This window comes from Amphiura filiformis, chromosome 5, assembly GCF_039555335.1.
Source record: "Amphiura filiformis chromosome 5, Afil_fr2py, whole genome shotgun sequence".
NCBI classification, from domain to species: Eukaryota; Metazoa; Echinodermata; class Ophiuroidea; order Amphilepidida; family Amphiuridae; genus Amphiura; species Amphiura filiformis.
The window spans coordinates 41759100-41774743 of NC_092632.1; the positions used below are offsets into that span (position 1 = coordinate 41759100).

Sequence of the window (15644 nt, forward strand, 5' to 3'; positions counted from 1 at the left end):
GTGCGATGAGCAGCCCGTGTAGCCCGTTGGCAGCAAATACGTACTTAGAGCACTTTGAACGTATTGCTTTAGCGTCTGCTCCTCTCCCACCGCGTACGTGATATCGTTATGTGGATGACACCTTCTGCATCAGCGCATGTGGAAGAGTTCACAAATCACATAAACAGTCAGGACCCTAATATCAAATTCACGCACGAGAAAGAGGGAGACGGGCAACTCCCTTTCCTCGATACGCTGATCTCACGAACACAGAACGGATAGGTAAAAATCCAAGTATACCGTAAGCCTACTCACACGGATCAGCATTTGAACTTTAGCTCGCACCATCCGCTGGAACACAAACTGAGTGTTGTGAGAACCCTGTTATATAGAGCGGAGACGGTTGTTACTGATCCTGACGACAGATCTAAGGAGCTAATACATGTGAAGGAGGTGCTACACGAGAGCGGCTATCAAGACTGGACATTGTTCAGGGCACGTCCAAACAGAAAGAACAAAATAAGGACAGCGACGAAGATAACAATAAGCATGATAAGAAGGGCATTTTTGTCACCTTACGTGGAAGGACTTTCGGAACAACTTCGCAGGGCTCTCAACTCTGCAGGTGGTAGCACAGCTTTTAAACCTCAGGATACTCTTGTCTCCCCAAAGGACAAAACTGAACAAGAAAAGCAATCTGGTGTCGTGTACAGCATCCCTTGCAAAGACTGTGACTCCCTATACATTGGTGAGTCTGGAGGCAAGCTCGAAAAGAGGATAACAGAACATAAATCCAAAGCGGCCAGTTCCAAGTCAGCGATCAAGGAACACATCGACAGGAGCAAAGGACACCGGATTGAGTGGGAGAACGTACAAGTGTTAGAGAGGGAGTCCAAGCACTTCCCTCGCAGGGTCTTGGAAGCAATCCATATTAGAACTAAAAGACCCCGATATCGACCCTATCTGGGACAACCTCCTGACCCCCCGGAACCAAGGGGCGGTACAACATCTTCAAGTTTGACGTCATCAACATCTGTGACGTCATCGAAGATGTTCTAGTACTACATCACTAGCAACAACAATCTTCAGAGAAATAACATCCGCTGAAGACGCCGTTTGATCCGGTGAAAGCGCTTCGGTGAATGTACCAAATTTGAGTAGCGTAGAAGTATAATTTTGCTTTCTATTTACGTTTACCGCTACGTATGAATATACATCATTATATATGATATCAGAAGGACATTCCTCGTATTCAGAATGTAATTCGATATGTCTGGTGTACTCTCAGCTCCCACAAAAAATACTGTGCAGACGTTAATATCCGATTCCTTAAAATGGCAAATGCTATTGACAAATGAAATCTCAACAATATATTAGTATGTTGATTTTATACGCATGGATAGATATACATGTAACTAACGTCATCACACAGCATGCAACGAATATTTGGCTACTTGGGGTGAACTTGCTCGAATTTAAATACTATAGATTTCATTCACTTCCGTATTTGTACCTATTGTACACAACATACAAAATGACTCACACTCACCTCTATAATAAGGTGGTCGCCTTTGTATACCACTCAACTTTAGTGTGTGAATTTGAACTTGAATACTTTCCTCACTGCATACCTCTAGTATAAGGGGAGACCGTTTTTTAAAATGGGACGTCCAGTGGAAGAGTTTACATGTTTTATATTGACACAAATAGTCGCCTGCTTAATATGGAGCAGCTTAATCGGTAGTGTGCCTTATACAACAGTCAGCATGACACAACCAGCCAATGGTGTATTGAACAGTTTGGATCCCAAAGAAACAGGTATGTTCAGTCATGATATATATATATATATTAATATGCAGACATGGATAATCATTGATGGGATTATGTCAGTAAATGAATATTTTGTTCTGGGACTGAATATTCGGACAAGGATGGGATAATACTCATTTCAAGTGATATCACTTGAAGTGGTCGCAAATTACTTATATAGTCCATATCATAGTCCCGTAGGTAGGATTGCTTCAACATTTCGTCCTTTCGTCCTTCGTCTCGGCATTTGTTGCTTCAACATTCGTCCTTTCGTCCTTCGTCTCGGTATTTGGTTGATCATATTTCATCGATTTATTTTATTATATTAAAAGTATATTTCCATCAAATTGTTATTGAGTCATACTAAAGTTACGTTACTGCAACGTACTGGATGTGTTCCAATCCACGTTCCGTCTTGAGTAAGTTTTGCCACATCAGATGACCTTAGTATCACTGTTGTGCATTTTGACGTATAAATGCCGTACACATTTACCACTTGCTGAACTGACTATATACACAATTTGAGGCGATATTTGGATATCACCTACGGTGGTTTGTACTATGTGAAGTCAATTCAACAACTCAGGCGATAAATGCGTACATGCTATTTATTCGTCAATATGTTAAACAGGTGACATCCACTGCACGTCCAGTTGCTGAATTTTACTTATGAAAAGTCACTTCAGCACAAGTGGTAAATGTGTACGGCATTTACACGTCAATATGCACAACATCTACACGTCTAAATCAACATGCTGTAGGCCTACATAACAAGCAGGTCGTACTTGTACACAAAAGTTAGTTATTGTATTATGGGACCACTTCAAGTGATATATCACTACGGAGCAAGTTACATGGGCATACGGTATACATGTCTGCATATTTATATGTTTAACAGGCGTAAAAACCTTTTCAATGTAAACCTTGTCTGCTTCTATTATTTCTCCCACGCCTCAATGATTGCATACATAGCAACAGCTAAGTTGGAGATAACATGGCACAAAATATACATGTACTTGCTGTGAAATGAACTTGTGAAATAACTTTGACTATCATGTGAAGTAACTATGACTAGCATAATGGATAACTACAAGTATTTATGTAATTCGTTCAAGGGCTCGGAGTATTTATACAGTATTTTTGTGGGACCTGAGAGCACAAGTGTGGTAGCAAATTCATTGATACTTTAATTTAGCTGTCCTCGAAGCAGACTTTATAAATCTAATATGTACTTAAAGTGTATGTAGCTGGGTTGAAACCGACCATCAATTAAAAATTTTGACTTTTCGTATTGAAGATATACATGAAATTTCAAGACCTAATAAAAGACCTGTACAAAGGTTGGTCAGTGGCCGACCCCATAAAGTCCTAGTCAGCGATTTGCTCATTCGTTAATATCATCAAAATTCATTTTTGCACCTTACCTTTGTTAGCAGCATCACTATGCTAGCATAGCATGTTATTGGTTAAGCGAAAGTCGTGTATTAAAGGCTAAATACGACATTTTACATGAAACTGTAATATCCCTATTATATAGTTCTTATAGACTTACGTACAACAGCAGCAAGTGCAATGGTTACATAGAAAGACGAAGGACAACAGTTAAGGGAGCGTTCATAAATACTTCTGTGGGGACGTTGGAAAATATGGAGGGTCAACAAATTTTGCGTCCCTTTAAAAAGGGACGTCCCTTTATAGTAGGGATGCCCACTGTCAATACAGTTTCCACTAGAACGATTTTTCATTTACTGTGTGCGTGCACTCACACACGTATCATCTATGGAGAAACTGATCGATACAAGAAATCCCAGGCCTGTTAAATGGCGTACATACTTGTTTTGATCCAAATGTAGGCCTATATCAGGGTGTTTCAAGAAATTCCTGATTCCACCAGAAAATATTAACCAAACTTTTTCCTGTTTGGTCAGTAAATAGAGAGGACCTTCCTTCATGAAGAGATCAACTTTTTTTAATGAAAAGTTTAATGAGATGAGAACTCCAACAGGTTGAAGTGACACCATTCCGTGCATCAGGTGTTCAAACGCAATTATCTCCGAATTTGGAGTGCAAATCAGACAAGCAAACTTACATACTGATAAAATTTAACTATTTTTGAAGACAAAATGTGCAGGATGTTAAGAAATTTAAGAATGTTTAAGCCTACCGCGGCCCATCTCAAATCATGCACTTCCCTGTGCACTTCTCACTACCATGTCCATTTCATATGCTATCCATCATGGCTTCCATGCACACACAGTGTATTGCTCAATGTAGTAAAGATAACCTTTGAGTTGGAGCAAATTTCTCAAAATTGGTAGTGATTAATGTTACCAAACTTATGCCATGATGAAATATAATCATTTTTGAAGATAAAATGTGCTGACTTTAAAAGATTGAACAATGTTTAAGACTACCGCTATTCATTTGAAATAATGCACTTATTGTTCATCTCCTCTATGGAGATATTTTCCATGGCGGCCATCTATGATCATACTTGAGGTTTCACCAATCAAACCATGGGTTTTGAGGTCTTATATTTTTTGTTGTATGTCAACAAAATTGATTAAATTTTCAGGATGATCTTATTTTCATGTTGTTATAAGCAAATATAATGTTCCAGATAACGCTAGTTAATAAATACATTAAGAAAAAGTACCTTAAAGTTGCACTTTCTGTTAGTATTCCTTTTTGGACTTTAACTTTTTAACATGTTCTAGCAAGGCCATATCTCTGGAATGAAACGTTCGATTAAGATTATTTAAACGCCAAAATGTTTCTTTCACCAATTCCCAGGCAATAATTTAGGTCTGAATCAATTTAAAAGTACTTCCATTTTTAGTGGACATGCCTATTTATAGGAATCAAAACATGTGAATGTAAATGTCTAAAATAGGAGAGCAGGAAAGGTAAAAGACAAATAGTTCTCTAACAGCTTCTAACTTCTCATCAATGTAACATTATACGATCGTATAGTTATTATGAAAATCGGAAAAGTTAAAAGCTTCAACATTATAAAGTATGACTTATTGTGTTTCTGTTATTTCTTCAAATACTCGAACTTGTTCACAGGGCTGGAAGAGGGTAATACTTCATTCCCGACCGAAACCATTAACCAGTGCGAGAATGCCCATTCCTGTACCCACGGATGTCCATCGCAACCAACGGCGTGTCAGTGTGACGAACTTTGCCATTTATTTGACGATTGCTGTCGAAATGTAAGCTGTAACAATGATGTCACTTCTATCCCAGAATTCGACCAACTTGGCATCACACTCGACCAAATCGGCTGCATAAAACCGGTGATTCCTGGAACAATGACCAATTTGTATAATGGGATATTTATGGTCGATAAATGTGATGACTTCGCCTCTCCACTTGCGAAAAATTGTCACACGCCTAATGAAACAGATGTACAATCCTTCGTACCAGTAAGTGAAAAGACGTATTTCATAACATTTAGAAACGTTTATTGTGCATTGTGTAATGGCATTTTGTTAGATGATCTCATTTGGTGGACTTTGAAAGCTGATTGTGATGAGACAGTTGATGATTTGATTCAAGATAGCCTCAAGAATGTGAATTCCTTCGCTGCAACTCTCAATGTCATAAGCAATTTTTGTCCATTATCGTTTAATCATCCGAATACAGAGACAACAAAACTTGGAAATCGTGTTTGCTACCCTAATGTGGTGGAGAGTAAGTCGTGTTCTTCAGCGGCACCACAAGATCAAGTTGATAAATGTGAAGAATACACTGCATATGTAATGGACAAAATTAGCTCTGTGCCAACTATTTACCGCAACTTAGAATGCTTTTTCTGCCACAATCTATTTAATAACGATGATGACTATAGACTGGAATTGATATGCGACATATCTGATATACCTGTCATCTATTTGATATACATCAACGGAAAAATACCGCTTCCACGACCGACTGTAGGCCTACCTCCGGGATTTGGTTTCCGCCCAATATCGGTAATTGTTGACTTTAACTCACAAAAGGGAGTAACATTGAAAGTAAATAACACTGTGGTAACTGTTCAAACTGTGACTTGTCAAGCAAATGAAGTTTACGATCCTTTTGTCGACCATTGCCGCGTTTTACGATGCCTGGCAGGTTATGCATTACGTGGTGACCGATGCGTAATAGACCCAAGTAACGTGGAATGTAACGGACTTGCAGAATTTGATATTTCAGCGTTGAATCCACGATGCTCTCAAAACGGTAACAATCGGAAAACGTCAGATTGTTTGAAAGAAATATACTTCCGGAGTTTTATCATCGTAAATGAAACAATTGGATGTCCTGGCAAAGACCAGGGTCAGTATTCATTGAAAACTGAATCTCCCGGACATTTTGAAGATTTAGAGAACATTTACGACCCGATTTTCCTTTCCGATAACACAAGCAAGCAAAATAGTTGCAATGTAACAAACTTCACCGTCAGCATAGTCTGCGAACCACTGCTTCCTGATTGTAGTAACACAACCTCACTTGCTGGTATATCGGTGGAAAACACAAATAACAACACGTATATCGTAACTGATCATGCAAGGTATCCATTTTTGGGTGGAATTCTGTCTCTTAGCTACGTATCTGAAACTAAAGATTTTATGAAGTCAACAAAAGCAGAGATATGTACAACCGAGCTCTTTTCCTGTTCGCTTATAACACTCAACGCATCGTGGTTCACCAACTACTCGAGCAATGAACTTGTCTATGAGCCAACTGGCAAAGTATTTTCTAAAAATGAGTACATGTACACTTCCGATGGACAGATTCAAGTATGTTCCTTCCTCGAAAGAAACGGGACGCGAAACATAACTGAAACGATTACATTTTTAGCATACGATACATCTCAGACTATTCTTAGTGTTATTGGTTGTACCATATCAATGCTAGCCCTACTTATTACGTTCGTCACATACTGCGTGTTCTCCAGTTTGAGATCTCGCGCGATTAAGGCCATTATGAGTTTGGTGGCGGCCATGTTTACAGCTCAGTTAGTCTTTCTTTTCGCAGCTGGAAGTATCAGAAACAGCAACACTTGCACATTTATAGCCGCATTGCTCCATTACTTATGGTTATGTACATTTACTTGGAGTACCGTACTTTCTTTCGATTTGAACAGAACATTTTCTACGAAAATGGCACTAACGTATGTAGAAAAGAAAAGCATCAGTTACAAGTATCTTCTTCATGGTTGGGGATCGCCTTTGCTCGTCATCATTCCTTGTCTTGTTCTCCACTTATGCGCATGTTCAGATATTCCGTTCCAATATGGTAATGAGAGTGCGTGCTGGATTTATAATCAATATGCAAATCTGGTTGTATTTGGTGGGCCATTAACGATTTGCTTGCTGGTTAACCTGTTTCTGTTTTGTAATACAATGTGGAATATCCATAGGACAAAGTCAAAAACGAGGGCGGTTTCGAGTCATAAACACCAATTTAAAGACGAATTACTCATTTATGCGAGGGTAAGTACAATCATTTCATTAGTATATATTTCAATCAATGCAGTATGCACACTAAAATTTCAGTATATATGATAATGTTAAAAACATTACATAACACAGATATTACTGTATTAAAGGAATGTTAACAATGTGTTTACATACATTCAAATAAAACGTGTCATCTAGCTTAAAATAATTCAAATTTCAAAGGTGCTTTAGAGGCCGAAATCTGTGGGTGTGACTGAAAAGGTTTTAATTTTGGTGCGCTACACGCTCATGTTTTCACCAACTGGCTAGATGTAACCATGGTAATTGTAATCAAAACAAATAGCTACACCTTACCAGGGCCCAGTTCCAAAATACCCTCTAAATTTGACCAAATAGAGCTCCAAAAGTACCTTGATTTTGATCATTTCAGCTCTAAAAGATCCCTAAATTTTTCTATTTTTCTTTCTACCGGAAGAACCATTGTACGCCGTTAGCTCCCACAGACCAAACACCTTAAAATTCTAGGGGAGCATACCCACCACAAATGTATGATGTGCCTTCCCCCACCCCGGACTCCGTGTAGGTTGTCGGGGAAGTTCAATGATATTTATATTTTCTCTTATATTTTAAAGGAGTATTTCGTGACATTTTTCAGTAGATATCCACGAAAAAAGCTTATTCCCAAAATTTCAGTTGATTCCGATTTTGCGTTTGCGAGTTATGCATGATTATGTGTATTACACTGCTCCATAGACAATGTATTGTAATTTCGTTCTGGTATACCAGAACGAAATTCAAATTTCACGATATCTTTAACTAACTAACTAATTAATATGCAAGAATTTGTTTGTACATAAACATTATGTAGCCAGAGGTTACCAGTGATATAAAAATCTCAACTTTTTATGAGAAAAGTGGAGGGATGATGCTGTGGATCACGAAATGCCCTTTTAAGTGATATTGAATTCAAACATGATCTTTAGATTGCCCCTGTTTCCTCCAATAAAAACCAAAAATTACGAAAATTTCTACTTTTTACGGAAATTTTGTGAAATTTTTTTTTACCAACCGCTCCATTTACTTTTCCCCATGTCCCACATGCCTTACTCCATCCTATCCATTACTTTCACAATTATTAGCAGAAAGAATTCTATATTTGATTTCTTGTATCTTTTCAGATCGCAACTCTGATGGGCTTTACGTGGATATTCGCCTTCTTAGCAGCATTTAGTGGTATTTCAGCGCTCTGGTATATTTATATCATCATCAACTCACTTCAGGGGCTTTATATCTTTTTCGCGTTTACTTTTAAAAGAAACATTGGTCGATTGTGGCTTAAAAAGTTCGGACTCTCAAAAAGTATGGAGTCTCGTGATGATAAGTCAAGCAACAAGAAAGCAACAAGATCTACAAATGTAAATTCATCTCAAATTCAGCTTATACAACGTGAAAATATGCAAAGAGAAGCCAAAATGTAATTCATTTTTAGACGCATTTATAAATTTACGAATTTCGTCACTTCAGTAACATAATAGTCATTCACTTCTTTACGCTAATTTCACAAAATAATCGCAAAAAGTCATTTTTTTCCCTTACAATTAGGAAACAAGGATTACACAGTAATATAATTATTACTCACCAAATATGAAGACTGCGGCGACTGTGAAGCCTGTAATCCTCCATTTGATGTTACTTTGGACTAAATCCAGGGACATTTATACAGCCCTTTTTCCGATTTGAGAAAAAAACTAGTTAATGTAAATTCGGACTCGGGTTATGACCACGAGTTTATACCACTTACCACTGTGGTCAGTGCATTCGTGTTTTCAAGAATTAAAATCGCAAAAATCGCTAAAAAAAAGTGATATTTTTCAAATGACAATTTCACGCGCGGATACACGGAGTGTGTGCTGGTTTGCTTAATAGTTTGATCTTGATGGTGTTGCTTCTGTAATCATTGTGTTGTTTTTGTCGAAAATTACAAACAAGCAACGTTGCAAGAAGCAATAATATAATGTTCTGTAGAATCCCTCACGTAAAATAATGGAGAACTGCTGGGGAATGTTTATTCACTGCTGGGGATTCTTTATTCAAGGGTTCCATTTATTCTTGCCTCATGTTGGTTTTTTTATTTTGATCCATTTTGCATTATATTTTGCATAATTATATTGTATGTTTGTTTGTTTGTTTTGCTTGATCGCAATTTTTGGTTTTGTTTTCATAATATTAATAATGAACTTCTAGATTGATCATCAGTGGTTTCAAATAGTTTGTTGAAATGTATGCTCTTATGTTATGTATTCTCATGTTTGTTTAGATTAAGGTTTTGCCTGCATTAAAAATGTTGTTTGTCATGTTCTTTTTTGCCGAGGGCGTAGATGCCGGTCATCCACTCTCTTTTTACCGCCGATAATAATTGAAATATTTTTATGTAATATTTTTGCTCTGATATATTAATTTGTATTCAACTTTCATATTATATCATGTTATATTGCTTGCCTATATTTTGTGGTTCTGTAACTGTAATTTAATATTTATTGCTTGCCTGCTTTGTAAAATCATCGCGTTTAAGTTTCAGTCTTTTCGCCTTGTTTTGCTCTCCTTCTGACTGTATTGTTAAGCGTGTTGGTTCTTTTAATGATTTTTATGCTTGTATATTTGTTGTAAAGTTCACTGAGGCTCTTCGTAATAATGCGCTGTATTAAGTGTCTGTTTATTATTTATTATTATAATGTTAGCTCCTATAAGTGAAGGCAAACGTGACAAATGGCCCAGTGGGCCACTCAAGTTTTACAGTGTACACATCAGCGCTCGAAATAAGGCGCGTCCTTGCGTCAAATACCCGTGAATGTAGGCGCGGACCCGCAAATTTCCTACGGTACGGGTCCGTGTGACCCGTAAAAATTGAACCATGCAAAAAGCAGGAAATTCTAGTTTTAATTTTCCACTGGAAAATCTGGTTCACATAATAGGTCCAGCTCCCTGAGTACACTTTCATTTTAGTTTCCCATCAAGTTTTCAACCCGGATTTTCAATTTTCTACAAGCTACATACCGTAGGCATAGGCATGGGTCCGGGTCGGACCCTTGAAATTTCAAAGGCAAGGGGCCAGAGGACCCTTGGATTTTTCTTCTTATTTTGAGGCCTGGTACACATGCGTGACCAGAAAAACGCGCATTAATATGATTAATACCTTTTCAGAGAATGAACGCGAATCGCAAGAATCCCATTTAGGAGGCCAAAAAAGCCTGTTTTCAAGAAAAAGGGTTATTTTATAAAAAAAACTTCCAGTTGGTGTGTGTCATTTTAATGACCTCGCTATTTCACAAACCGTGTTTCCCTGGCATGTTTTGCATCAGGAACGTCACCCTAACATATATATTAGAAAATAAACAAAAATATGTACTATAAGAACTATTTATTTTATCAAAAACCTGTAAGGGTGGTACCTTTCAAAAAAATCCTACTTAGGGGTGTCTTTCAGGTACAATCCTGTTTATGGAATAAAATTTGTTGCAAAACCGCGCTAAATTCCTGTTTAATGGTGTATTCCTGTTTAAGGTATGTTTTAATACACTTTGAAACTTGAGTGCCCCCCCCCCCCACTTTGTGATTCACAGTCTTATCCCCCAACTTACTAGCTGTTACCCAAAAACATTGAGATTTTGATACGATCAGAAACCTAGAACCAATAAGAGCAAGGGTGGTTTCGAATCATAAACATCAACTCAAAGAGGAACTGTTCATTTATGTTAGGGTGGGTACAATAATTTATCTAAGTATACGTTTTATGAACATTGAAATGTCGATTAGAAATTTTAAAATATTACTTGTTATTTTTAGCTATATCAGTCAGCATAGTCAACTACAGCATGTTCATACCATAAAAGAATATGTATTATATTGTTGTATATAGAGTAATAATAAGAATGACACGCCTTTTCAAGTTCCTGGTGTCACTTCCAAATTTTTTGTTTTGGATATGGACAACGTGATTTTTAATCGTTGTGGCTAAGGTTTTGGCGGCAGTTGTTATACCATGATACCAACTTGCTACACAGTTTTGGATTTCTTAAATAGTTTGTTATGTAACCGTCAAATCCAGGGCTGGCTCCATAAAACTGAAAGAAGTATCTAAACTTTGTGGGCTAATTTCACTAGCAGAGGTACACTTTTATGAGAACTTTCATGTTCATATTGCTGGATAACCCAAAACATCCACTGAAACTTATTTCTATTGGGGTCCATTTTCCTCCGGGGACCCCTGAACAGCACTGACAAGTGCACAGGGAATTCTCTCCTGTACTCTTATAGATGAATTAACCTATTATGTCACATCTTTCCATTCAGGACGCCTGTTGTTTCATACAAGTAAAATAATACAGCAGTGTATCATGGCTGAGGCATAGATTACAATTACCTTCAATATAGTTGAAATCTTGTGCATTGCTTTGCTTTTAGAATAGGTCGGAGAAAGAATTCTCTAGTTACTTTCCGTTGAATCTATCTTTTCAGATCGCAGCGTATATTTTACGTCATCATCAACTCACTTCAAGGCCTTTATATCCTCTTCGCGTTTACTTGGAATAAAAAATCCCTTAAAGCCTTAATGTACGATCTTTTTAAATTTTTAGATTTTTCTTTTTTCTTCTAAAATGATAATATGCAATCATTTGAAAGTTCCCAATACATTTGGACGCGAAAAACATTGGGAATTTGCAAAGAAACAACATCATAAACTTCACCTCTATCACTCGAAACATCTCGCACTATTTGGATAATAGACAGCGAGTGCGGCCTCAGAGTTAGTCTCCTACGCGGCCAGTTTGGTTACGCTCCCTCCACATGTGGAGGGAGCGTAACCAAGCTTGTTTTGTACGAGACTACGGTTTGCGATCGTGGCCGACATAAAGTCATAAATCTAAAAATTATGACTTTATGTCGGACCAACAGAAAATCGTCCCGTTTTACTACAAATAGGACGAATTTGACAGTTTGCTCATAGATTTAAGTTAGAACATGTGTAAGTATTACAAAATGCCAAAAAATCGGTTTTGAAAAAATAAAGGTAAATTCTGAAAAAAGATCGTACATTATGACTTTAAAGGGAATGTATAAATTGGTTCATCATAAGACACTACTAATCATTATGTTCAGATATAATGTTCCTTTCTTGCACTGACACAACCTAACTCTCACTTAATATAATATGTTTAGACAGAAAAGGTGGACTGGTCCAGTCAAGTTCAAATATAATTAGTCTTGATTGATCTAAGGCATAAGAGCAGGTATCAGCATAAACAAAACTTTTCAATATTCAACATCTCGGTAAAGCTACTAATATCATTCACCCGCACACACCGACATCGCCCGGTTAATAATTACATTATACAGCAGATACACTGAAATGAATACCCGAGACGATACACGTGAATGTGCTATGCACGATTTGATATTCAGACGATAAATCTTTGGATACCGGGGTAGAAATTGATGAATATCTCCCGTAAGTGATTTAGTATAAAGAAGGCAGATTTTGTTCCTTGCACTTGAATATATGTGTTCAACGGATATGATAGTCGTTAGCTAGCGTCTTGAACTCATAAAGTGACAAAAATATTCTGATTTTATATGTGCCGATCTATAGCGCAGCGTAGGCTAGCTGCACTCACTCCCGTGGAGGCAGTCTAAAAGCAGATGACCATTGACCTCATCATGGCGTATACATGCTCACTCACACACAGAGAGGTCAATTACCAGGCTATTGTCAGTAGCCTTAGTCGGATGTCCCTCAGCTCATTATGCGTATGAAAGGTCGGAACAAAATGGTCATGCGTGGCTGTGGATTCAACCTACCATGGCGATTTCTGCCATGAAGATATCGGGGCGATTACACTGTGCCGCATGTACTATTCATTGCTCAAATTTGACCTCAAGTTTTGGAGTATGTACCTAACACATTCAAAGGTCATTCAATCATTACTTACTTTACTTACTTTTGTCCTCCGCTTGTTCCTCTCAGAGTCGCGGGGAAATGATGGGACGTCTGTCTTGGGCTGCATGGGTAGCATCTGTCAGGTTGGTATTGTGCCTTGTCAGGATTTTCTTGACCCCCTCAATCCATCTTCTTCTTGGTCTTCCTACAGGCTTGGTACCGGACAGTTTGCTGTTGTAGGTCCGCAGGGCTGGTTGATTTGTGGGCATGCGCATAAGATGACCAAACCATTTGATGCGATGGCTTTCAATCTGGTCTAGCATAGGCTTGGTGCCAACCATGTCTCTGATGACTTCATTTCTAATTTTGTCCCGTCGTGTCTTGTTTACAGCTTTTCGAAGGCATTTCATTTCACAGGTGGTGATCTTCCGTTCAGTCTTTTTGTTCATAGCCCATGTTTGTGCCTGGTAGCAGAGAGTCGGAGTATAGATTGCGTTGATGATTGTTCTTTTTGCATCCATTGGCACAGCTGGGTGGGAAAGTATAGGCCCAAGCATGAAGGTGATGTTGTTTGCTTTCTGGCATCTGGTTTCAATTTCTCGGTCTATCTTCCCGTCTTCAGTAAAGATGCTGCCCAGGTACTTAAACTCCTTTGATTGCTGGAGGGTTGTGTTGTCAATCTTGATGTCCAAGGTCTTTTGGGATCGGCTGATCAGCATGGTTTCTGTCTTTGGGATGCTTATGCTCATGCCATACTTCTGGCAGGTTGCGTGCAGTCTGTTGGTGTGGTTTTGTAAGCTAAGGCTGTCTTGGTGGATGAGACATTGATCATCTGCAAACAGTAGTTCGTTGAGAGCTTCTTCATCTAGATTTGCTTCTTGGGTGATCCTGTCCATAAAAATGAGGAACAGGAGAGGCGAGAGGACACATCCTTGTCGGACACCTGACTTCACAGGAAACCACTTGGTGAGTCCTGTCCTTGTCCTGACAGTGCAGAGGCTGTCCCTGTAGATGGCTCTCACACTGTCCAGCAGTTGCCCTTTTACACCGTAGTCTTCTAGCACAGTCCAGAGTAGATCTCTGTTTACTCGATCAAACGCCTTTTCTTGGTCTATGAATATAGTGTACAGATCTTGGTTGTACTCAATACTCCTTTCACACAGCTGTCTCAGAGCAAATATGGCATCAGTGCACCCTCTGTTCTTCCTGAACCCAAACTGCGCTTCGCTCAGCTGATGTTCAACAACTGGTCGTATTCAATCATTATACAAACATATTAGCCCGGGGGCACTCAACACAAATGACCATTCGGGTATGCTCCCCCGGAAAGACCCCCCTTTTGGATTTCGCAGCTCCGAATTACGCGAAAGGCCCCCTATATTTGACCAAAATAGAGCTCCGAAAGACCCTTGATTTTGATCATTTCAGCTCTAAAAGACCCAAATATTGCTCATTCCTAATATTTCTGGGGGGTTTTTTTCAGGCCGTTTTCGCCATTGGGTCGCCAAAAAGAAAATGGGTCGATTATGCTACAAAATAATTGGATTTCCCAAATTTTAATAGCTAATGAACCGGCTAATGAAACCAACAGCAGAATGATAAATAAATTTACGAAAGGGAATTTATCTAAACCTGGTCAAAGTAATGTAATACAGCGTGGAAATCTGCAAACAGAAGCTAAAGTGTAAATTTGACACATTCACAGTACTACGAAATTATTCTCCAAGTAAATATTATTCTTTTGTCTCTTCTATTATATGTTGAAAATCGTACAAACTCAACACAAAAAAAAGAGCGGTAACCGCACCATAGCTGAACCATGCCCGATCGGAGCAACTCTAAATTTGACCTCACCTTTGACCTCAGATGTCCTTTGAAGTTTCATACTTCCCAAATGCCACAGATTGTTTTTCCCCAGTTACAGCCCCAAGTGCTGGGGATTGTTTTTCCAGAGTTACAGCCCCATCGGAGCAGCTTTAACATTTGACCTTTGACCTTGGATGATCTCAGATGCTGTTTCATGATCCCCTTATGATCAAGGATTATTTGTACCAAGTTTTAGCTCAATCGGACATATTTCAAAATGTTGGTAGAAACTATATAGCATTTACCTTGAAGCCTATAGTGTGTATGTATTGATTTTCATAAATGCATCATGGGAAGGAATAACATTTGACCACCAAACCCCACCGCACAAGTATTCACCATTATTGCGCAATCAGAGGCAACTATATAGCATTTGTCACATACCCTTAGTGTGTATTTTCATAAATGCATCATGGGATGCCGTAATTTCCTGTGATCTAAATACTAACCACAAAATGGGCTATAGTGGGCGATCTTAGACACGTCCAGTTTGGTCCATACTGTGGTTAAGATACTGTTTTAATAATACTTTGGGAATTTTCACAATATTTACTTCACTTTCTTGGAAACAATATGCTTGTTATCAAAATAGCAGACAAGCTGCC

At 38.4% G+C, this 15644-nt stretch overlaps 1 protein-coding gene across 2 annotated transcripts; it reads left to right on the forward strand.

The window, feature by feature from the left end:
• Positions 1–899: 899 nt before the first annotated feature.
• Positions 900–10037, forward strand: LOC140153136 (uncharacterized). 2 transcript variants are annotated; one of them, XM_072175781.1, is made up of 3 exons: positions 900–1797; positions 4858–5216; positions 8417–10037. In XM_072175781.1, the coding sequence occupies exons 1-3, from the start codon at positions 1641–1643 to the stop codon at positions 8714–8716; spliced, it is 816 nt and encodes a 271-aa protein (XP_072031882.1). In that variant the 5' UTR covers positions 900–1640; the 3' UTR covers positions 8717–10037. The 2 variants fall into 2 exon arrangements, with proteins under 2 accessions (XP_072031882.1, XP_072031881.1); XM_072175780.1 differs by having other exon boundaries at positions 911–1797; positions 4858–7271.
• The last annotated feature ends 5607 nt before the right edge of the window (positions 10038–15644 follow it).

Excerpts from the sequence above, each read along its gene's own strand:
- LOC140153136 (XM_072175780.1), top strand. The coding sequence starts at position 1,641 with ATGGGACGTCCAGTGGAAGAGTTTACATGTTTTATATTGACACAAATA. Across the intron at positions 1,798-4,857 it reads TTTGGATCCCAAAGAAACAG|GGCTGGAAGAGGGTAATACT; the intron begins GTATGTTCAGTC and ends ACTTGTTCACAG. Across the intron at positions 7,272-8,416 it reads AATTACTCATTTATGCGAGG|ATCGCAACTCTGATGGGCTT; the intron begins GTAAGTACAATC and ends GTATCTTTTCAG.